At 52.2% G+C, this 24264-nt stretch overlaps 1 protein-coding gene and 1 long non-coding RNA gene across 3 annotated transcripts in view; one reads left to right on the forward strand and one right to left on the reverse strand.

The window, feature by feature from the left end:
- Positions 1–24264, reverse strand: part of ERGIC1 (endoplasmic reticulum-golgi intermediate compartment 1) — a 103597-nt gene that overhangs the window by 13879 nt on the left and 65454 nt on the right. Inside the window, exons 5-9 of one of the 2 annotated variants that reach the window (XM_045035408.1) lie at positions 23116–23210; positions 19609–19733; positions 11059–11163; positions 6208–6268; positions 1900–2000 (exon numbers count right to left, since the gene is read on the reverse strand). In XM_045035408.1, coding sequence (XP_044891343.1) covers positions 1900–2000; positions 6208–6268; positions 11059–11163; positions 19609–19733; positions 23116–23210 — 487 coding nt within the window. The remainder of the gene's footprint in view (positions 1–1899; positions 2001–6207; positions 6269–11058; positions 11164–19608; positions 19734–23115; positions 23211–24264) is intronic. The other variant, XM_045035416.1, reaches the window with a different exon arrangement.
- On the forward strand, positions 398–5501 carry LOC123379543. Its single transcript, XR_006584110.1, has 2 exons — positions 398–2269; positions 2611–5501. It is a non-coding gene; the product is annotated as an uncharacterized LOC123379543 (long non-coding RNA).

Raw genomic sequence — 24264 nt, forward strand, 5'->3', positions numbered from 1 at the left:
TGTGTGTGTGTGTGTGTGTGTGTGTGTGTGTGTAAGAGATATGAGCATAAAGGCCATGTAGGGAGTGGGCTTCTTCAAAGAAGGAACACAAACTGCAAAGAGAGAGGGACCCTAAGACAAGGCTTCCTGAGACGGCACCTGGCTGGGTAGGATTAGAAGGCAGCTAGGAGCTGAACTGATGTGTGTCCCCTCTGATCTGGGCATTTGCTGGACACTTCTGGGCTACTCTCATTCGTCTACAATAACTGTAGACTGGACTCGACCACAGGGGAACCCCCAATCCCAAATGCTAGGCCCCAAGCTCTGAAGCTTCTCCAGGGATGATCCAAGACCACCCCCCCTCCTCCCCCCCACCCCCGCCCACTGATGGATTGCCATCGGCTCTGACAGGCACGGCCCTGTTTGTTCCCAGAGCAGGCTGGGGCCAAGGCCACAGAGAGAGCTGAGCAAGCTGTCCTGGCTGCTGGGCCTTTGCCAAAGCCTCGGGGGAAGGAGCCTTGGACAAAACAAGATGAGCTTTCTCCAGGGAGAGCTGATGGGGCAGGGTGACTGTCTGGGTCAAAGCCCAGAGATGAGGGATAGAGGAAAATAATGAAAAGTAGCAGCAGTAGGTACCATTTACCCAAAGCCTCCTTTGTGGACAAAGCAGTTTTCAAGACATCGCCTCATTGGATGGCAATCTTATCAGGTGCACCATCCTCATTTCACAAATGAGTAAACAGAGGCATAGAGCAGTTGGGTGACTTGTCCCAGGCCATACAACTAGCAAGTGACTGAGCCGGGTCTGAACCAGCAGTCTGCTCCAGCCCCACCTCTTCTGCTCAGACTGTGTCCACATTCTCCCAGCCACTGGATGTTGTCAGCACTTGACAGTTACAATGAGATGCCCTTCAAGAAACGGTGAGTGAAAGAAAGAGAACTCGCTTTGGAAAGTTACACCAGAACATCAGCACAGGGACCCCAGGTCGCCCGGGAGAGAGCAGCTCTCAGACCAACAGACTCAAGGGTCCCTGTTCAGACTGAGTGGGTGACGGGATCAAGATGCCAGGCTCTGGAGCCAAAGGAGAACCTTGTTCTAGTCCCCACTTGGCCACTTTGTAGCTCTATAACTACAACTCAGTGCCTCAGTGGCCAAATCTGTAAAATGGGGACAAACGGAGCTGTCACGGTGACTGAAAATGATGGTGGAGGTAGAGAGCTTAGCGTCACAGCTGACCCATAGCTAGTGCTCAGTAAATGGTAGCTACTACTCTATTATTATTAACTGAGCTAAACAATGCATCACCTATAAGGGGTTTAGCAGCCCTGGAACAGAAGAAAAAGGAGAGTCCTGGTGATAAAGGGATCCACCGGGGGTGCCTCAACTAACATGTTTCAAGCATTCATGTTCATTGGCAGGGTCAACTCTGGGGAGGCCAGAAGCTGTCTCAGCTTGAAACAACTGTCAGTCACCCTACTCTGCTGGCTCTGACCATGCTCTGCTGCCCACCAAGGCCTACCTACTTCTCCATGACTTTGAGTGCTGGGGTCCTAGGACGTTCCTGTTAACCGATGGCCAACTGGTATGATTCAAGGTCCTTGTGATCCTGGATAAAGTGCTTGTACCCTGAGAACCAGAGCATCTGTCGTGTGTTGACCTATCAGGATCCTGAGTCTAAAGGACTGGGGCCAGATGCAAGGCTCTTTCTCAACAGATCACATCCTATGTCCTGGTTAGATTTCCTCCCTTTGACTCTGAGACTGGCCTCTCATCTTTACCCAGGGACAGAGCCTGGCCAGAGCAGCCACAGGAAAGGCCCCCAGATAGGACCCAGCGGGAATTCGCTCAGACACTTGTCGCCTCTGCTTTTGGCCAGCAGAGGGTGCAGTTGCACGCAGCTGGGCCCACCAACTGAGTACCTTGTTGGCCACCGTGTACTGGTAAGAGTACCGTTGCTTGCCGCTCTTGTCCTCGTAAACCGTGGGCACGATCTTCAAGATGTAGTCGTGGGAGGCGAGAGCTGCAGGAAGGACACAGCAGGATGAGGCAGGGGGACAGGCACTGACCAGCCGGCAGCTCTTTCTATGCCACTTCAATTCTAAACCTGCTTGGCATTGCTGGGAGGCTGTTTCCAAATTTTCATTGCCAAACAGCCCTTCTTCGTTTCCCCCACTCTGGACACCAGGAATTGAGAGACTCCATCTATCAGGATCTTTACTCCTGCATTGTGTATGATACTAAAATTCTGGAAACAACCCAAATGTCCATCAACAGGGCAACCGTTGAAAGGTGGGTACTGGGAGAAGCCACGCCCCAAGAGGTATTGTTACACAAAAAGAACTAAGTTGCAGAATGGAGTGGATAACCTGTTTCCATGTACTGGGGGGCAGGGAAAACTCACTCTCTATGCAGGAAGGTATAGAATTTTCTAGAAAGACACCCAAGAAACTATTAGCAATTTTAGTCCCTGGGGAAGAAGGCAGGATTTGATAAAGATCACATTTCATTGTGCACCCCCTGGTCCTGTTTGAATATTGTTGCTTTTGAAGCAATAAAAGTTTCAAAAAGAAAGAGCCCACAAGCCAGAAAAACAGTATTTATGAAGAATCCATTTCTTTCCCCATTTTCAGTGAACGGAAGATCAGTTCTCCCTCCGCCTGGCCCTGTCATATTCCACCCTGACCCACCACTGCTGGATGCGGGGAGGCTGCAGAGGGCAGGGACTGTGCCTTACTCATCTCTTGTCCCGGAACCCTGCACAGGGCCTGGCTCAGAGCACACAGCGTCAAGTGCTTACTAAATGAATGAACGGATGGAGGGATGGCTGGCCGGCCAGAGGAATGAATGGAGAACAGATGAATCAGCTTCTGATAAGCATGAGGTAACCGGAATCAAACACGAGGCGGATAGAATGCTGGCCGAAAGCTGCCAAATGTCACCCAGGAAAGGTGTGAATTCCCTTGCACCTTCTGGGAGGTTCCGAGAAGCCCAAAGACCCTTCTGTGGTTGCCTTCTACAGTCTCAGGTCAGGGATCATGGATATAAAAGCGCACGGGAATTTAGCCTTGAGTTTTCGAATCCTGGTCTACTGGCTGAATCAGTTCTGAGTCCTTGGACTTCCTTGCTGTAAGAGGGTGGGGGGTGTAGATGACAGCCATGGCCTCTTCCTGCCAATACTGCATCTTGGTGAGAAAAGGGTAGTGCTTCCTGAATTGTCTTGAGACCTGAGCCCTCTGAAAACCTCAGAAAAGCCCTGCAGCTTCAGGTCTGAGCCCATGAAGATCCCAATACCCCACTTTCTCAAACCTGCTGTGGTCCTCGGGTATCAGGAGCAGTAGAGTTACCCAGGATTTAAAAGGCAGACCCCTGGGCCTCACCCCTGGAGATCCCCGCTCAGTGGTTCTGGAGTGGGGCTCAGAATCTTCATTTGAGATACAGCGCTCCAGATGCCCATCACCCCAGGTTAAAAACTTGAGGGAAAGGAAAGAGCGAACGCCTTATGAAAAATCACACTCGTGGAAGTTCTGTTACAATTTGTACAAAATACAGAGGATCCTAAAAAGAAAAAATAAAACCGCCCACAAATCCGCCATCCACAGAAAACCCTGGGTTCACGTTCTTGCGTATAAACTGCTAGACTTATACATATATTCATGTCTTCCTAAAATTCGATCATACCGTACCTTTTTTCTAAGTACTAAACACCACAGATACCATTTTAGGCCCAAGACACAGAAGGTAAGCTCTGTAAGTGTTTCTTTTATTTGCTGCAAAATCCTCTAGCACAGGGCCTGGCACATAGTACGTCCTCAATAAACGTTTGCTGCCTGAATGCCAGCAGAGGTCTGACACATCATGGTCAGTGGCTGCACGCAACTCCCAGCGCAGCCCCGTAAATGTACTCAACCAACCCCCCCGACCCCATGGCTAGACACTGACGCTGTTCCTCATTTGCACTCTTGTAAACAATGACCTAATGAACATTATTTTCCTAAATCTGTGCACACTCTCTTAATTATTTCCTTAGCTTACTCTCCTATGAGTAGAAATGATGACTCAAACGCAATGACCATATTTAGGGCCTTTGATAGCCTTTGCCAAATGCCCACTAGAGACACCGCACCTAATTCCACCCACATGGATTCCTCGTCAGTGGACCCCCTCCAAGGGGCTGCTGGCTCCCACCTGATCCTGTCAGGCCCACATACCCTTTCGCTCCCTCCCAACAGCTTATTATGGAAAAATTCAAACACAGAAAAAATGGGGAATCATATTATGAGCCCCACATACCTTATTCCCCAGGTTTGGCAATTAACAACACATGGCCGATTCTGCTTCATCCCTACCCTACTGTCCCCCCCCACCCCATTTTATTTTGAAGCAAATCCCAGACATCACATCAATTCATCCACAGATATTTTAGTTATGTCTCCATAAAAGATAAAGACTCTTAAAAAACAAAACACAACAACCACAATGTCATCGTCATGGCTAAAACATCGACAATCACTCCTCAGGAGGAAAACAGGTCACTCCAAGTGGGGGTTACTTTAGACAAGATGCTCAGGGAGGGCCTCTCGGAGGTGGTGGCTTTTGAGCGGAGACCTATACGACAACCCTCAGTGGGAAGATCTGAGAGCAGAGAGGGCAGGCAGCAAAGGCAAAGCCCTGGCAGGGACATCAAGCTGGAGGGCCGAGGGAAGGAAAAGCCAGCCCTACCCCTGGCTGCCTGTTGTCTGATCTAATGCATTTTCCTTCCCACTGAAGCCAGCCCGGGATGGCTTTCGTCACTAGCCCTGGGGCAGGCAGGGTTTGCTGCGCATACGCTCTGGTTCCTTTCCTCGCTCGGTTCTATTTCAATATCAGGCCGCCGAGGGGTCCATGCTGACTGCAAGTGCACGTGGATGGCCGCCTTGGGACAGCGCGCTGCCCTTACCCAGAACTGCAACGACTACACCATCACCCGAAGGATCATCACCCTCACTTACAATCAGACATTTGCGTGAAAAGAAGAAGGCACTGCTCACACTCATATGCTGCAGGAGGCGGCACGGAACGGGCGCGCACCCAGGGGGAAAGCAACGGGATAATGTAAATAAAGCAAAGACCGCAAATATCACAGACATTACCGGAATGGTAAAAAACTAGAAAAAACTAGACAGACATTTTCCACGAGAAGACAATGCCTTAATAGAGCACAGCAGAGCTGTTAGATGGGCGACCATGCCTCTGTCACCACTGGAAAAACTATACAAAAATTGTGGTTAACGTAACAATGTCAAGTACAAAAATCAGAAGGTAAACTGCCGTCTACTTGCTTTGAAAAAATGACCTCCGCTGATGGACAAGCGTTCACGGGGACACGGAGAAATGAAAAGTGTGATTTGTTGTGGGGGGGGGGGGAAGGTTAGGTCATGGACAGCTGTTTTCTTTTGCGTGAATTTCTGACTATCAGAGAGAACAGTGTATTTTAAGAAACAATGAGAAAAGCCTTATGGGTAAAAAAAAAAAGTGAGCTCAGGTGAGGAAATAAGTCAAGGTAACCTGTCTTGCAGGATCCAGCGGATGAATGCATTTAAGCAGACGCGCCACCTGGACCCATTCTGTGCGTGCATCCGTGGCCCTAGGTGTGTGCACGTGTGCATGTGTAGGTGTGTAAACATTCATTAGATGAGGCCACAGACAGCTGTGTACGTACATGTGTCAGCGTGTAAAGACACGGAGCCCTCTTTACTTAGGGCCAAGATGCCAGAATGCTGAGGGGGTAGACAGCTCAGGGAGGGGGCACTGGTGGGTGGGAGGGGCTCAGCCAGGAGGAGAGTATGGGGTTGGGGGGCGGCCCAGGTGGTCAGACCTGACTGGGCCATCCACAGCCCTGTTCTCACAGTGCCACTGGAACCAAAATAAATCCGGGCTCTGCCATGACTCCCTGTGGGATCTTAGGGGATTATATTGCCTAACAACAATCATGTGGCATGAGAACAATAATGATGATAATAGCTGGTATTCACCGAGCACTTATGATGTTGCCTAGGGCTGTCACATACTTTCCCCCGGGGGGCAGAGGTCCCCTCTTCTGTAAGACGGGGCTGGTTCCCCCTTCCCCACAGGCCAGCTGTGGGAACGAACGAAGCACTGACAGCTCTGCTCACGGTGAGTGCGTGATAAATAAACGTTCCCTTCTTCTCCCCCTTTCCCAGCCCCCAGTCGGGATATGGGATACATACGGTTGGAGGTGAGTCTGTCTGCTCCCCCGAGAGCGTTGAAAGCTCCATGGACATTCTGGACCTGTGGAGAAGCACAGTGAGGGGGCTGACCTCAGAATGCCACCACCTCCAGGTATAGCCCTGGCCGTGAGGGGACGGCCAGGTGCCACCTGGTTTAGGGACCTTACCCAGCACGGTCTGTCTCGTAGAGAAGCTGTGGGGAGCGAGAGAGAGACACGGGACGGGGTCTGGCACCTGGCAGGCACTAGCTTGCTTCCCATCTTAGGTACCTCTAATGTGCCACTCTGTCCTGTGTACTTCTAGCCATCTCATTTAATGCCCCTAATGATGTACTGTTGACCCCATTTTACAGAAGAGCAGACCAAGGCTTGGAGAAGCACTGAAACTTGTCCAGCATCACACGGCTGATAACTGGCTGAGCCAAACTCCAAATTCAGGTATCTGACCTCAAGCCTGAGCTCCTTCCATCAAGGCACTCAGGAAATACAAGTACAGGTGAGTCTAGGTCCCAGCACACGCCTCCTGAGATCCTCTACAGCTCACAGTTCACTGGCAGCTCACAGGGCTGCTGGCCTCACTGTATCTGCTACAGAGAACATGTAGCAGTTGTGGGGCTGAAGGCCACACCCTACCTATTCCCTGATGATGAGGGGAAACCACGTCAGCCATAGGAAAGTCTAAAGCAGGGCAAGGCATGGGGCACATGGGGCATGCCACCATGGGCATGATTAACAGGGGTTGCCAACGTAGACACGCTGGAGGGCTTCTTGGAGGCAGTGACACTGACACCCAGGAAAGTGGGAAGTTAATCAGGCAAGCAGCATGTGTGAAGGCATGAGCCTGGAGACTGAGGAATAAACAGAGGCCTGTGTGGCCCCAGAGGAAGGAGGTAAGAAGCAGGAAGTAGGGAGGTCAGAGAGGAGGTGAGAACAGGCTCCTGCAGAGAGGGCCACTTCAGGAACAGTGGGAAGTAGCTGGGTGGCCTGATCTTTGATCCTGGTCTCAGGTGGCTGACGTCTCTCGAGCACTTAACAGAGCTGCACACCCTTAACAAGTCCAAAGAAAAGGAAAATCTGTCCAGTGCTGCCTTAGGGAATGACAATCTGACGACTTGGTTTCTAACCCAAGAAGATGGTGGTTATGGACACGAGAGCGAGAATGTTCCCTCCCACAGTCACGTGTCATGGTTTTATCTCACATTCATTTGTATGATCACTTGATTAACTTCTGTTTTCCCCTCTAGACTGTAGGTTCCACAAGAGCAGGGACCGTGCTTGTCCTCAGCGACGTGCACAAGGCACATCATGTGCCTAATAGGTGCTCAAGAAATATTTGTTGCATGGATGATGGATAATGGATGGGTAGATGGAGCCTCAGTTGTTCTGGGTTTTTTCCACTTAAAGAAAATCCTATTTCCACCATAACCATGACCAAGAAGAAGGCTGTTACTGCCCTGCTCTGTCCACAGCACACAACAACACAAGACTGCCCCCTCTCCCACCCATCTGTCCCCTTCCTTTCTCCCTGCTATCCAGCCTCAGTCCGCGCCCTGGCTCCCCTGGCCCTGGCTGCAGCCCTTCCGTCACCTCCACTCTGGCCTCACGACCATCCTCCACACCGCAGGCGGGTGCTCTAACACACCAACCTGCCCGAATCTAGTAAAGCTCAGCTCTCTGCTCCCATCCCAGGACACTGCCGCACCCTCTCTGCCAACTCCGAGGAGCGCTCACTTCCCAGGCTTCATTACAGAACACCATTCTGACGATGTGGACACCTGCTGATTCATTTTTTTCTAAAATAACCTTGCGGCTCTTTTATATGAAAATGACCAACTGGGCGTGTCATAGAGTGGGAGATGTGGGAGATGCCCCTTTGCCCATGAGACTTCCCTGTGAGCCTGACCAAATCCTCACTCTCAGGGCTTGACTTACATGTCACCTGAGAGGTCACCTCCCTGACCTCCCAGGCTGGGAGGTACCCTGTCCCTGCTCCCATATCACTGCCCAGAATCCTCTGCCTCTCTTGTCCTTAGCCCTCCTTGTCCTATATCATCATGTTTATTTGTTTGATCTTTTCTTCTTTTGAGAGCAAGAACCCTGTATTGTTTACCCATCATGTAGCCCCAGGGCCTGGCACAGAGCAGAAATTTCAAGAGGGTCTGACGGACCCATGACTATATGGGGCACGGTGACAGAAGACCTGGGGCCAGACATATCTGGTTTCTTAGAAGCTGTGTGACCTTGGGCAAGCTACTGAATCCCTCTGACCCAGTTTTCTCATCAGGAAAAATAAATGCCACCCAGTATCCTTGAGGGGAGTTTTTGTGAGGATTCAACAAGATGTCATCTGTAATGTTGCTCTCTAGGTAAGAAAGTGCAGGCTTCCGGGGTCAAAACCTCCCACAGGGAAGGAGTGTGGTGTGGTACAAAGACTGGGTTTGAACTCTGCCTGTGCAGAGCTGAGTGACCCTGGACTCACAACTCCACGTGTCAGTTTCCTCCTGTGCCCACTAGAGTTCACAGACACCACCTTCCCAGGGCTGTGGTGCAGATTTGGTGAGCTGGTGGGTGCAAAGGCAGCTAAGAGACTGCCCAACACCTAGTATGTGGAGGGCCCACTGCCTACTACATGCTTGTGGTTTGTTAGCTACTGTCCCACTGGGGGTGGTGACCACCCCACATCCTGTCTCCTTCGTGGCCGTGTGAGCCCCTCAACGGCTGGCAGCATGCCTTTTTTTGTTGTTGTTTAATTTTTTAATGTTTGTTTATTTCTGAGAGACAGAGTGTGAGCAGGGGAGGGGCAGGGAGAGAGGGAGACACAGAATCTGAAGCAGGCTCCAGGCTCTGAGCCGTCAGCACAGAGCCCGACGCGGGGCCTGAGCTCACAAACCGCGAGATCATGACTTGAGCCGAAGTCGGACACTTAACCGACTGAGCCACCCCGGCGCCCCAGGGTTGGCAGCATGCTTTATCTTGCAGGACCTGGTGCAGAGTGAGGGTACAAATAGCAACAACAGTGGTAATAGCTCATTTCACTGACCACTTACTCTGTGCCTGGCACTGTTCTAAGGGCTTTGTGTGCATGAATTTGTTTTATCTCCACTACAATCCTATCAGGCGGGTATATTACTGACCCCATTTTACAGATGGGATAACTGAGGCCCACCAGGACTAAATACTTTATCCAAGGTCACACAACTAGTAAGTGGTGGAGCCACGATTTGAATCCAGAAAGACAGGCTGGGAACCTCTGCACGACCACCCCCTGAATGGAGAGATGGGATGATACGCGTGGTGAACCCTGTGTGAAGTGAGTCCATAGTCCTGGGGCAGGCCGAGTGTGTAGTTAGGGAGTCTGGCTCCTGGCACTCAGGGAGACCAGGATTTCTCTGTTCCTAAGCCCTATCTCCAAGAGGAAAAATCTCCGTGATTTCCAAAGGGACTGGAAAGGTGATGATTGGGCCACTCAGGCCGGGCACAAGGGGCCACGTGCAGTGGAGAGAGGAGGTGTGAGCATGCACACGTACTTAAAGGGCAGTGTGCACTCAAGAGGGTGCATGGGGACGCAGAACCAGCAGTGTGGCCTGAAACCAGACTGTTGATTCAAACTCAGGCTCTGTGACAGACTGCACCCTCCCTGTGCCTCAATTTCCTCACCTGTAAAATGGAGAAAATAAAGTACCCACCTCTTGGGCTGCTAAGCATGAAGAAGGTCATGCTTATAAAGAACAGTGCTTGGCAGGTTCACGTGAGTGGGGCAGTGCAGGCACGAGCGTGTATGTGAGACCTTCCAACGTGGGTGAGTCTGTGCACTTCCGGGTGGTGTGTGTGAGCTGTGTCTGTGCAAGGGTCTGAGTGTGTGTCCATCTGGTATGTGTGCTTAGGGATGGATCTTACGGTGTACGTAGGACCACAAGTATGTCTGGGCATACCTTTCAGTGTGTGTGATGCGTGTGTGCATATAAGTGGCATAATGTTGTGTGTGCTGGGCTTGCGGGCCTGTGTGAGCCCCATGTGCACACCACCATTCCTGAGGGACCCCACCCCCCAGCACCCTCAACCAGGATCCGGGATTCTCATCAAGCAAGGCTTGGGGGCAGGACCTGGGGTCCCGATCCCAGCACTGTGGCTGGAGCAATGACTTTCCCGCTCTGAGCCTCAATTCCAGAATCCACCTTTAGGACCATGGTGAGCGGTAGAAAAAAGACAGAACATCCAAGCTCCCCTGCCTGCGGCTGGTAGAGAGTGGGGGCGGGGGGACTGGGCGCGCCTGTGTTCCGTCCCCTCACACGGCTGCCATGGGTAGGGAGCTGCTGGGCCAGGCCCGCTGAAGGCGGCCCTCTCCATCATAACAAGGACTGTCAGAAGGCTTCGTCCGCTGTGTTACCCCTATTTGGTGGGCATGGGTACTGGGCTGGAAGGCAGAAAGGGCCACAGAGGGGAGCGGGCCGGACTCTGGCATCGAACAGATCTGCTGGCAGACCCTGGACAAGAGGCTTCTCTGGGCCCAGCTCCATGACTGTAACACGCGGTGCCTCCTTGTGCCTCATAAGGCTGCGCCAGCACGGAGAGAGCACCAGCACTTAGTACTTGCTCATGAAAAGCAAGTCCCTTTCCCCAGCCTCCAGGTCTCAACCCAAGGTTCCAAGTCCAGTGCACTGTCAATAAAACTGCAGTCGCACGCCCAGAAGGAATGATACAGAGGAGCTGTTTGACGGAGCAGAGACTCAGAGGAGGTGACCCCTCTACACGTCATCTCTCTGTGCCCAGAGAGGACAGAAGCCTCCGGGTGACACGGCCGCCTCGCTGTACGCCCACCCCAGTCATGTCACCTTGAGTGTGCCCTGCTCACCTGCAGTGTGTCCCCAAAGGAGAGCTTGTGGATGACATGGGTCATGTCCGGGTTCTGTGGCTGGGCTGTGGCACTGTGTGTAGACACGTGGAAGTTGCCTGGGACCTGGGGGGAGAGATACAGGTTTCAGGATTGTCGTTGGCTGCCGCAGAGGGTGGGCTGCAGGTCTTCACTCTGGTGTCAGACAGATCTGGATTTGGATCCCAGCCTGGTCCAAGCCATGGGACTCTGAAGGAGCCGCTGCCCTTCCCTGAGCCTCAGGTTCCTCATCCGTAGAATGGGTGCAGTAGCAGAAGCTACCCGAGGGGGCTGCTGGGATTATGGGAGGAGGAAATACATGCGAGGCATCCAGCTGGGTCCCTGGCACAGGCCAGAGCTCGAAATGGCAGCTGCCCACCAACTTCCTGGCTGTCGGCCCCATAGCAGGTTGAGGCCCACGGACCAACCGAACCTGCTCAAAATCCAAATCAACACCACCGTTCACCCCAATTTGCCCCATCACCTTAGGCTGGGGGATCCTTGAAGGCACGGCTGTGGTGGCCTCCTCTCCTCCCTGGGCCTTGAGGCCCTGGCAGAGCACAGCCCAGGAGAGGCACTGATATCCTGTGACCAGGACCTCCCTGGGTTCTGCTGGGGCATCTCTGTTGCACTAAAAGGCCCCTCCTCCACCAAGCTACTCAGGCCAAGCCCTCGGGATCATCCTGACCCCCTACCTTTCCCTCACACCTGGCCACCTGCTCACCAGGAAAGGCTGTCCGCTCCACCCTCACGACACGTAGCACCTGACCTTCTCAAGCCTCCAGTGCTCCCCTGGGGCAGCTTCCTCACTGGGCCCCCAGCTTGCACCCTTGGCACCCACAGGCCCTCCCCCAACAACAGCCAGAGGGGGTCCTTTTGAACCCCACCTCTGATCGTGTCACTCCTCTGCTCACAACCTCCTTTGTGTACTCCCTCTGGCCGGGAACGGCCTACCGTGGAGGTCCTACCTCGGTCCTTCGTACTTGTGACCCCTTCCTGGAACCCTCTTTGACATGGCTCTCCCCTCCCTGTTTTCCCTCAGGCCTCTGCTCGGGGAGCCCCCTGACCCCGATTCCCCAAACCCTTTGGCCTGCTAAAGCACTCAGCAGCACCTGCCACCGTATCTTTATCTCGTTCTATTCTGCTTCCTCACCGGGGAACGTAAGCTCCACGCTGGTAGGGAGTTGTGTCTGATTTGCTCTGCACTCCCCAGACCCTGGTAGATGCCCACTACATTAGGTACTGGATGAATGAACAAACCAAAGAAAGACATTAGTTCTTAAAATAGCATTTGTGGGGCACCTGGGTGACACAGTCAGTTAAGTGTCTGACTCTTGATCTCGGCTCAGGTCATGATCTCACGGTTCATGAGATGCAGCCCCGCACCGGGCTCTGTGCTGATGGTGCAGAGCCTGCTTCGGATCCTGTCTCTCCTTCTCTCTGCCCCTCGCCCGCTTGTGCTCTCTCGCCTGCGTTCTCGCTCTCAAAATAAATAAACATTGAAAAACTGTTCTAAATAAAAAGTAAATAAATTCTGGAAATAGCATTTTTGATTGTGACATCTGGTAATTTCTATTTTACAGAAAAGAAAACTAAGGCTCGGAACAGTGAAGACACTTGCTAAGAAACATGCCAAGAGCTGTGGTTTGAACTCAGGGATGCTGGCCTCCAGACTCCGCACACTGAAGCTGGACATGATACTCCCTCCCGCCATTTACCTCAGCAGCCCTGGGTTGATGGCCACATGCAGCCATCCTTTGGGACGTGCTGGTTTTGGGAAGACAGCCCAAACAAGAACCTGACCCTGGACGAGCCTCTGGCCTGTGGTGACACAGGTTTGGAACAGAAAATGAGACTGCGTGACCCACACCGGACCAGAGAGATGTAGACCGTGGGGGCCGTGGGGAGGGCCCCCAACTCAGTTGGGAGTGTTCCGAGAGGGCTTCTCAGCAGAAAGGACCCTCTTGTGCTAAGGCTGTAAAAATGAGTCTGCAGGACTCGGGAAGAGGGAGAAAGGCATCAGAGCTGATGGGTCAGCATGACGAGTACGGAGGTCAGAAACTGCCCGGTTGGTGGGCACGTGTAAGGAACTAGAACGGTCTGTAGGGGTGGTAGTGGCAGAAAATAAAGAGGCATAAGAGGGAGATGGGGCGGTTCAGTAAAGGCCCCAAATGCCATGCTGAAAAACGCAGTGTATTTTATTCCAGTTCAACGAACTGCATCAGAGGAAGGAATATGGCTTAGAGCTTCCGGCTAAGCAGCAGTCCATCAAAGTCTGCTTGTTTGGTGAGCGTGCCTGTTCCGAACACAAAGCTGTGGGCTGCTCACAGAAGTATTCCTGTCCTCACTAGGGCCTGGGCTTTGGACTCACCTGGAAGGTACCAGGCTGATAGGGTACGGCCTGGCCTCGGCTCACAGGTGAGGCTAGAACGGAGCCTGAGACGTGGGCCTCAGGGGCCCAATTACCCGTGGTAGAATAGCAGCTGAGCTCCACACTCCAGTCCAGCCCCACTTCTCCGCTGGGGCGCCTTGGGCAAGGTCAGTAACCTGTGTGCCTCAGTTTCCCCATCAGCAAGATGGAGACGCTAGCTGCAAAAGGTTACTGAGAGGATTAAACAAAGTGGGGAGTGCAAAGCCAGTGGCAGCTGTTATTGGGCTGGGTTCCTAGCATGAACGTGTTCGTCATCAGAGCCAGGACAGAAGAACCCTCCTGGAAGACAGAACCACATGTACACAGGCAGGGCATGGGGAAAAGCCCACTGTATCTTAAAAAAATATGTTTAAACTTTATTTTTACTTATATAAATAATAAATTATACATTTATATTATAAAAAAAAGGCACATGATCGGGGGGCCTGGGTGGCTCAGTCAGTTAAGCATCCGACTTGGGCTCAGGACATGATCTCACAGTTCATGAGTTCGAGCCTCGTGTTGGAGCCCGGAGCCTTCTTCAGATTCTATGGCTCTCTCTCTCTCTCTCTCTCTCTCTCTGCCTCTCCCCCACTCTGTGTTTCTCTCTCTCAAAAATAAACAAAACATTAAAACAAAAATTAGAAGAAAAAAAAGGCACATGATCAAGTGAGGACTAAAGGTCCCGTTGTCTATCACCTCTGGAAGAAACCAATAGCGTCCAGCACGTGTCCTTTGGCGTTCTTCCCTGAAGTGAGTGACACGGGGCCTCCGGTGGGCAGAGTTCAGAATGGGGTTTGGAGGCTGGGCCTCACGCTCCCAGAGTGAAGTGAGTCAAGGAGGCTGGCTCCCGCGCCATCTGCCACCCGCTGCCTCCCCCCGAGGCTGTGACTCAGTGACCCACTCCCCCTCCACAAGGAATCCATCACAGGTGGCTGACTCATGCCAGCACACGCTGGGCTGAAGAAAGAAACGACGACGCTTTTAGAGCCTGTGACTTAGGAACCTACGTCAGTGTCTCTGATAGATTTTAGAAGCATATAGATGGAGCCAGGCCCCAAACCCGGGCCCATCCTGCCCTCCTCCTGGGGGCTGGCTGATTAAGCGAGGAGTCTGGGCTGCTGGGGGCTGCTGGGGCAGCCTGGAACACTCGAACTTGGACCTCTGACTGCTGGCCAACTTCCTGATGGACAGATAAGGAAGCCATGGGGCAAGTGTAAGCCTGATGCTGGGAGATAAAGGGGTGGGGGCCAGCTACTAACCTCACCCATCATCAGGGCACACCGTCACGCTGGCTTTCTTGTCTGAGCACTGCCTGACTGAGAGCTCCTAGGAGGCAGGAACCCTGCACACAGGCAGAGTGGGAGTCTCCACTCCCTGCAAGGGTACGAGGACAGAGGGTGGCCTGAGCCGTGACCTGGAGTGAATGGACACCAGTGGTCACAGCTCGTGTGACCAAGATGCTGGCAAGAAGAAGCAACAGGGGGGCGCAGGGGGAGAGCAGGGGCCCGGCGCCAGGCTGCCTGGGTTCAAAACCTACTTAATCTCTTTGGCCTCCGTTTCCTCAGAGCTGCTGCAAGGAGTAAGTAGGTTAATACAGGAAAGGGCCAGGTAAGAACCCAATCGGTGGTAGCCATAAGGCAAGGGCCAGCTTCACACCTTCCTAGAATCCCTGGCCCTCGCCAGCCAGAGAAGAGCAATTTCTTGAATGCCATCCACGCACATTTTAGGAGCACACCTGCACCCAGGTGACAGTGGGTGCCAGCTGATGAGATCACGGATGCTCCCACTGATGGGAGAGAAAGCAGGCCAGGGAAAGGGCACCGAGGCTTGTTCCCGTCCCCACAGAGTTAAGTGCTTTGTATTTTATTAAAAAAAATTTTTTTTTAAATGTTTATTCATTTTTGAGAGAGAGAGAGAGAAAGCGGGCAAGGGGCAGAAAGCGAGGGAGACACAGAATCTGAAGCAGGCTCTAGGCTCTGAGCTGTCAGCACAGAGCCTGACACGGGGCTCGAACCCATGAACCGTGAGATCACGACCTGAGCTGAAGTCGGACGCTTAACTGCCTGAGCCACCCAGGCGCCCCAAATGCTTTGTATTTTCATTTGCTCATGTCTTACAATCTGTGAGGGCAATATTATTATCCCCATTTTACAGACGCGGAAACTGAGGCTTAGAGAGGCTAAGCTGCCCAGAGTCATTCATTCAACCAGTGAGCACTGTAGCCAGGATTCTCGACCACAGCTAGGTCTGACCCCAAAGAGCAAGTCCCACTCCCCACTCTGGGGGCCCCACCAAAGCCCATCTGAGGGGAGCTGACCACAGCCTGGGCGTGTTTGCTAAGGGGGGAGGAGGGTGCGGTGCTGGGCTATCTCCTGGGTGGTGTTTCTCCTGTGTCCATCCCGGGCTGGTGCCAAAATGGCCCCTTCTCGTTCACTGTCTGGGGCATAAATATTTGTTTAAGCCAGGTGATCATAATACCCCTGGGGGGAGGCTCCCACAACCGGGACTGTGTGTGTGTGTGTTCGTCCTCAACCGTCACCCCTCAGACAGGCCTCCCCTTACACCCCAATCTCAGTGGTTTCTCTCCCTTATTCTCCACCCTAACACCCTCTTCATTCTCTTCACGGCTGCTTTACCAAAACCGCAATTTGCTTGTTTGAGTGTTTACCTGTGGGGTGGCTACCGCCCCATAATAGACCACAGTGCCATCAAGGTCAGGGACCATGATCGTTCCTTCTAGCACTGCATCCCAGTGCCAAGTGTGGAGCCAGGCACAAAGCACTCAATAGCATGATGTATGAATGAATCAGCAAGGGGCGGGACGCAATGGTCCAAAGAAGTCAAGAAGTGAAATGGGGGTCAGAGGAGAGGGAAGGAGGGACTCCCCGGAGGGACCCACGTCAACGAGGTCTGTGGAAGAGCAGCAGTTCTCCAGGCAGAGCAAGAGCCTAGGCCTACCACCAACTCGCCTATCTCCCTGCGTGCCCACACGCCCGCCCGCCCTCCCTCCTCTCCAAGGCCGCCTCTCCAGCCCGCTGTGCTCTCCCACGTCATTGGCGTCCCCTGCAGCTCCCAGGTCAGTCACCCCACCCACGCAGCACCGGCCCTTCCCCTTTGATCCATGTTCTCTTCTAGATTCTAGGGCCCGCCTAGGCCTGGTTCCCTCCTACCTGCCTGGCGGCTCCTGCTCCTACCTTTCATCACCCCCCTCATCTCCCCACTCCTCAACGCTGGAGCGTATCAGAAATCAGTCCTGAAACCACATTTGCGTCAAGACTTTGGGTTCTTGCATTTTGGTGCCACAGGCCCTTTGCCAGTCCGGTGACATGTGTTTTAAATGTTTAAGATGTGTTGAATGTATCCAATACATAGGATTATGGAGGAAAGAAATGATGTGTAAGCAGTAATTAAAATACGAAAAAACATACTTAAATAGGCTTCTTTATTACCACAGCAAATAATAAGACCGGGTCACAGGTCAACTGATCACTCTGATTTCAAAGTACTAATGAATGTAAATAGTATCTCAAAATTATCTGCAACTATTTTAATGTGATATAAATATCGGCAATCTATTGGTGACAAGTCACGGGTGCTGCTAAGGCTACTATGGTTTGTAGCCAACGTTCATCATAGGAGAAAATGCTGAATTTGAGTCAGAGCTTCATAAAAATCAACGTGTCATTTTTTTCCCCCATGCATGTTCATAGACCCCTTGGATTCAGTCTACACTCCCTGGGGTGTCAGTGAACTCCAGGTTTGGAAAAATTTCTATGCCTCCTCTCTGGATAGTTTAGCATAGGCCAATAATCCGCAAACATTCGTGGCACTGGAATCCCCTGGAAGGCTCGTTATAACACAGATTAGGGGGGGTCTGAAGCGGGGCCCAAAAATCTGCATTCCTAGTAAGTTCTGAGGTGGTACTGATGCTGTTGGTCTGGGAGCCTACTCTGAGTAGCGCTGATGGAGACCTAGGACCCCAACATCATCTATTCACTGATGACCCCCCCCCACATTTACATTCCGGCTCAGAACACTCTCCCGAACCCCAGAAACACACCTCCGATGTAGTATCTCTGGGAGGAATCCCAAATGAAACACATCCAGAATTGAACTGCAGTTTCCCAGCCCTACTGCCCACAGAATCCATGCTTGCCCAGACTTCCATATCCAGAAAATGGGACCCTCTGCTTGTCCAGACAAAAACCTAAGAGGTTTCTTTGATTCCACTCTTGCCCTCACTACCCATATCCAACCGATCGGCAAGTCTCGTTGACTCCACATCCCTAATCTGGCCACTTCTCTCCAACTCTACTGCACACCCAGTGACCATGACCTCTGCTCTTGGCCCCTCCAGTGTGCTCCCTGCACAGCTATCACCATGAGCTTTCTAAAGTTTTGCAGTCCAACAGAACTTTGTCTGGTGATGAAAATGTTATGTAGCACTAATATGGTAGTCACTAGTCTCACGTGGCTATTAAGTACTTGAAATGTGACTAGTGAGACTGAAGGACTGAATTTTTCACTTTATTTAATTTTAATGAATTCAAATTTAAATAGCATCACGTGGCTAATGGCTACCATACTGGTATAGTATAGGTCTTTATTTTTTTTTTAACTTTTTGAGAGCACGTACACACGTGCATGTGAGCAGAGGAGGGGCAAAGGGAGAGGGAGGGAGAGAGAGAAACGGAAAGAGAGGGAATCTCAAGCAGTGGAGAGGAGAGGCCCCGAGACTACGTGGGAAGAGACAGGTCCAGTCACAGCAATGTCCCAGCCCAGTCTTGCAGCCACTCAGCAGGAATTGTGGGAAGGGAGGGCACATGCCCTGTCAAAAGGGGCAGCTCCAGATGTCTGTTGACAATGGGATGTGTCCCCAGTGTGGCTAGAGCCTCTGACTTTGAAAATCTGGAACTCTGGGCTCCCAGTCTTTAGCTATTGGCTCTGACGTGTTTGAATGCTATACAGGACTAACGTAACTTGTCTTCGGGTTGGGTGTGGACAGTGAGCTCGCAATGTCTGATTCAGATGTCGGGGACCAGAGGAAGGGTGTTTTGAGCAAAGGCTACAAGAGGGCAAGCAGACCCCAGGAGTGGCCAATGGCTCAGTCTGGCTGGGACCAGGAATGGGAGTTATGGAACACGGGAGAGAGCTGTGCGATCTTGGGCAAGACACTCAACTGCTCTGGGCGTCCGTTTCCTCATCTGTAAAATGGTGCCACCTCACAGAGCTATTTTCGCAAGGCTGCGCTGTGATTAATACATAAGAAGAGCTGAAAAGGGTGCAGCGTGTGTGGAGCCAAGGTTGCTGGCTCCCACCAGGGCTCCCTCGTACTCCCAAATGCACTGTGCTCACATCCTCGACTCAGGATCTGAAGTTCCTGGTTCTAGCAACAAAACCACAGTAACACCTGAACGGTCCTTTGGGGGCCTACCAGCTGCTTTCAAATGCACCCCAATCTCACTCCTCCCCTGCTTTATTCCTCGTCACATCGCCACCCACCAAAATGCTTTTCAGTTAGCGTGCTGTCTATATCCCCCTACTAGCACAGGAGCTCCGACAGCGCGGGAACTCTGCCCACCTACCCCGTTCCGTGCCACCTACTCAGAGTGGCCCCAGAGCTGACACAGAAGGTGTCCAATAAACGTTTTTCGAATGAATGTGTGATAGCTCATTTAATCCTCATGCAAACTTTGGGAGCTGGGTGGTATCATTCTATTATTACCATCATCGTATCCTCACCCTAAAGATGTAAAAACAGGCTATGATGGGTGGAGTGACTCAGAGGGCGCTGCTTGGCCAAGAGGGGGTAGAGCCGGGATGCACACTCAGGGCTCAGGACTGCAAATCCCATGGTCTTCTTAACGGCCGCTCCCTTCCCCGGCGGGAGGAAGAGCAGCCCCTTCCTGAACCAGCCAGTGGGGGCTCCGTGCCTCTGGGAGCCTGGAACCCTCACCCAGAATCTCAGCAGGAAACTCTGCCGGCCACCCTGATGCTTGTCAGTCCCTGGCTGGGGGGGAGGCTGAATGAACACATAGCTCTGAACACCCGGATTCTGGGAGGAAGGGGACCGAAGGGATGGGGAGTAGGGAAAAGGGGCCCGTGCAGGGTCTCCGTACCTTGTTGATGCTGAATTGCCCCTCAAAGCGGCAGCCGGCCCCGTTGTTCAGTGGGATCTTCATCGAGTTGTCAATGTGCCCCACCTCATGCCTGCCCATCTCATCCTGTATGTCAAGTCCGACCACTGCAGGGGCCAAGGAGAGGAGAGAGTCACAAACATCCAGAGAAATGGGGATGGGGCCCAGCCCTTCATCCCTGGACCCCCTCCTCTCATCTACTCCATGGACAGGTGGGCCCTGGGCCTTCCAGGCACCCACAGCCTAGGGCCCAGAGCCACAGAGAGGAAGGCAGCCAGCAAGGCTGGACTGAAAGGGAGCAAGCCCACAAGGTCCCTGCCACTGCCTGAGGCTGCAAAGGAAGAGGGGAAGGGGGGGGGGAGGCGGCAGCTAATGGGGTGAAAATGGGTGATAACAATTAGACCTTCCCTGGAGAATTATGAGGATCAAATAATATGTGTAGAAAATGCTTAGAACAGGGGCTGACGTATAGTAAACGGCAAGTGCTTAATGAACGTCAGCCCCTAATGGTTCTCAGTCTCTGGGTTTGTTGGGTAAGGTTTTAGGCAGGCATTCGTTCACTCATCATTCATTCATTCACACCTTTTTTTACCCAATGCCTATTCCTGCAGGCCCTGCCCTCCCGGAGCTTAGGTACTTTTCTGGGTTCCTCAGTACACTGAATGGGAAACTTGGGGCTTGGGAGTCCCGGTCTTTGACTCTAATGTGACTCTTTACCCGTGACTCAGCTTCCCAATCTGTAAAGTGGGCAGGCCCATGCCAATTGCATCCTTTGAGATGGTTTAAGTGGCACGGCTTTGCAAACTATGAAAACACAGACATTTCCCTGAAAGAAGCACTGGAAAGGAGGTTATGACACAGAGAAAGAACTGGAAGCAGTTTTATGTGAGCCAACCCTACAAGGGAAAAATGGGAACAAATGTATCCCTCAGTGGTGGTGGGGAAGTGAGGGAGGGCCCATCCACAGAAGGAAAGATGATGTAGTCGTTAAAAATGACGCTCACAGGTCTGTAGTATGTGGGAAACGCTGATGCCGTAACGTTTGGTTTAAGAGAAATGCAAACAGGACTCGCGGCTCCACCCCTGGGAGCCTGTTGTCTAGATGCACACATGTCCAGACGTGTGTGCGAGGCTGCTCTGGGCAACTTGATTTGAAATTGTGACGAGTGGAGGCAACCCAGCTGCTTGTCAACAAGGGACTAGTCAATGGAACAGTCCCCTCTGGAATGCGGTGCAGCAGGTACGAGAACTGAGCTAAATCCATATGTGGGGAGAGGCAGCTCAGAGCAGGGCAGTGACTAAGAGCTTGGGCTCTGGGGCTGCCACTGTCTGTGGTTCCTGGCCTTGCCCCTTACCAGCAGTGGGACCTCGAGCAAATTCCCTAGCCTTCCTGTGCCTCAGTTTCCTCCTCTATCCTAGGCTTGTGAGGATTTCAAAAATTAAAATAGTACTAGGTGCTAGACACCCTTCTAAGTGCTTTCTACATAGGAATGCACCATCCGAGCATCCCTGTGGGGAAGATAACATTAGCAGACCCATTCTATCCTGGGGGACACTAAGGCACAGAGAGGTTAAGTAACTTGCCTGGGATCGTACAGCTAAGAAACACTGGAGCGTGGATTAGAACCCACAGAGTTTCGATCCAGAGGCCACACCCTTTGGCCATTCCACTGGAGTACGTCTCATCTTAATGCACTAACACAGCCAAAGGATTCAGGACGGAGCCTGGTTTGGAGCAGGAGCAGAATCGATGGCAGCTGTGGTGATCATCTTACTAATATTATGAGTAATGTAAGAATAGCTCCAAGATATTAGCATAAAAAACAAGAAATCCCAGAAAGGTCCCACGCAGTTGGGTCCCAATTACATGAAAAGTAAAAAGAAAAAACCAACACCCGCCACCTAAACATGATATGCGTTTGTAGATGGGGGGGACAGACACACAAGGCAGGCACCCAAACACAGGGGTGGAGAAGGGGTCCCGGCTGCTAGCAGGGGCTTCCTCTGGGGTGGATGGCACACTAGGGAACACGGACTTCAACTTTTCTCTTTGTATGTTTCTGTATTTTGAATGTGATTTTTTTAAGCCAAAAAAAATATATTCCTGTTATTAGTTAGCAATAAAATATCACTTTTTAAAGCAGGATAGGAGATTGCACACACAGCGTGATCTCAGCCGTGTTTAGAAAGGCGCAGAAAGGAAGGCCAACGGGATGGGATGGCGTCAAATGTCAACTGACGCTGTCACTGGGGGTGGAATTATGGGCGATTTCTTCTCCCTGCTGCTCTGGATTTTCCAAAGGTACAATGATGAACGTGCATTTTTTTTTTTTTTTATAATAAAAATCTGTTCTCTCTTAAAGAACAGCCAGGGTGCGGAGCTCGAGTGTAAGATGCCTGGGTTCGGGTTATGACCCCACAGAGAGGCAGCGCCCCGCGGGCTAGTGCAGCCCCAAGCTTAAGGTTGCCTGGCCCCTCCTGGGCCGCTGCCCGTAGCTGGGACGCAGCCTGGAACCACATCCCTTCCCTCCCCTACCCCACTGGTCCCAGTCCTCTGGCCTGACTAAGAATTTCCTTGTTCCAGAGACACGACCTACTCCTGACTGAGAAGCTGCCAGATGAATTATTTTTCTAAGGGAAAAAGAAAAAATAAAAATAAAACCGACCTATTTCAACAGGTTCCCTGGCTTGGGGCCCACTGTGGATTCAAGATTGTGATGTAATTCTCACCAAAAGCAATAACAGAACTGAATCTCTCCCTATCTCTGCCTGCGGACACACCCAGTGTTCTGTCCTTCAGGAGGAAGGGCGTGGGTGGGAGAAGGGCCCGCATCGGGTTATGTGCCAACCTGGGGCAAACGGACACTAGACATCCCAGTCCAGGAAGGGACACCCAGTCCACTCAATAAGAAGTCTAGGGACCGGCTCATCAGACCCTCCCGGAAACCTCAGGCAACAGATAGCATTATAAACCCATTTTTATAGATGAGAAAACAAGCTCAGAGAAGTCACACCTCAGCCTGGGTCAGAGTTTTAGTGAGCAAAAGAGGTCCGAGGTCTCCTTGCTTTAAGATGCTTGAGAGGTTATATGACCCTGCCCCCACCCCCCACGGCACCCTACAGCCTCTTGCCAAGAAATGGGTAATAACAGCCCGGCCCCCTTGCTATGGGGCAGGATAAACTGTGGTTGTCAGTCACATGCCACAGCTCCCCGTGAAATCCGGCTGAAAACATGGCTACCCTCCAGAGGTAACCCCCGTTAGCCATTTCGAGTACTTTGTATTCTACAAAACCTCCAAATGCAGGCACATTTGATTACATTCCGCACCCCTCCGCACCCCCAAAAGGAGCAAGGAGAACCTTATGCGACCTGCTATTTGCAGCCTGCCCTGTTTGCTGACTTGTCCCGGTTATCTTGTCATCTCTGCACACTCAGCTCTGCCTAACAGAGGGGCCTTGCTGGAGCAGAGGGCTGTTGGGAATACTCACATTCGCAGTGCAAATTGGGTAAACTGATGTTCAGGCTGACGTCAATTTTGCCCCCGCTGTCCTTGTCCGGGTCATCGACATAGAGCTCATTCACGCTAAGGGAGACAAGTACAGAAGCCTTCACTGAGAGGGGGCACCCATCACAGATGCCGGGGACAGCCAGGAGCCATTTCCCTTGGTGGCCACTGCTCAACCACCCATCTAGGGGAAGCCTATCTGCTCAGGCACAGGGGAGCAGGGCTCCCATCTTGAGGGCCCCTTCAAACACTGGCCTTACCACTCAGAGGGAGGGGGCTGGGGTGGTGATAACGGGCACGGCTTTTGGCGTTAGACAGATTCAAATTCCAATCCCAGCCCTGCCATTTTCTATGTGAGCTCGGCAGAGCCCGTCTTCGAGTGGGATATCACCACCTACTGTTAATGGGGTGGTCTGAACACCTGAGTGAAAAATGGGAGTCTTATTAGGCCGCAGGGCCTGGTACCTCCAGGCATATGGTACCCTGGTCCCTACTCTCTGGAGCCATCTCCCACTCGGCTGGGAAGTGGGGATTCCCTGGGCGCTCACCCTCGATGCTCAGCCCTCACAAAGCCCTGGGGCGAACACCAGGTCCAAGATGCAACCAGACGTGACTAGTTTGTTAGTGTCCTGTGGCTGCAGCATAAATTATCACAAAGCTGATGGCTTAAAACGAGTCACGTTTATTATCACCTTGCACTTCTGGAGGTCCACAGTACAAAACAGGTCTGCGGGGCCGTACTCCTTCTGGAGGCTCTACGGGAGAATCCTTCTAGAGGCTGCCTAAGTTCATAGCCCCTCCTCCACCTTGACACCCAGTAGAACCACACAGCATCTTCACTCCTCTCTGGCCTCCTAACTCCCTCGTACAGCACCTCTGGTCACTTCATCTCGCCCACCAGATAACTCAGGGCCATCTCCCCGGCACGAGAGACTCGACACCATCACATTTGTAAAGTTCCTCTGGCCACGTAAGGTCACACGTTCACAGGTTTCAGGTCTTTGTGAAGAGAGGCACAGTTTGGGGGCAGGGGGCCCCATGGACAGTCATGCCACCTTGCTATCTGGGACCAGGGCGCCACAACAGGACCTGTCGGCAAGGTGAATTTATTCAACAAATACTTTTCGAGCGC

The sequence above is a fragment of the Felis catus genome, chromosome A1 (assembly GCF_018350175.1).
Source record: "Felis catus isolate Fca126 chromosome A1, F.catus_Fca126_mat1.0, whole genome shotgun sequence".
NCBI lineage: Eukaryota > Metazoa > Chordata > Mammalia > Carnivora > Felidae > Felis > Felis catus.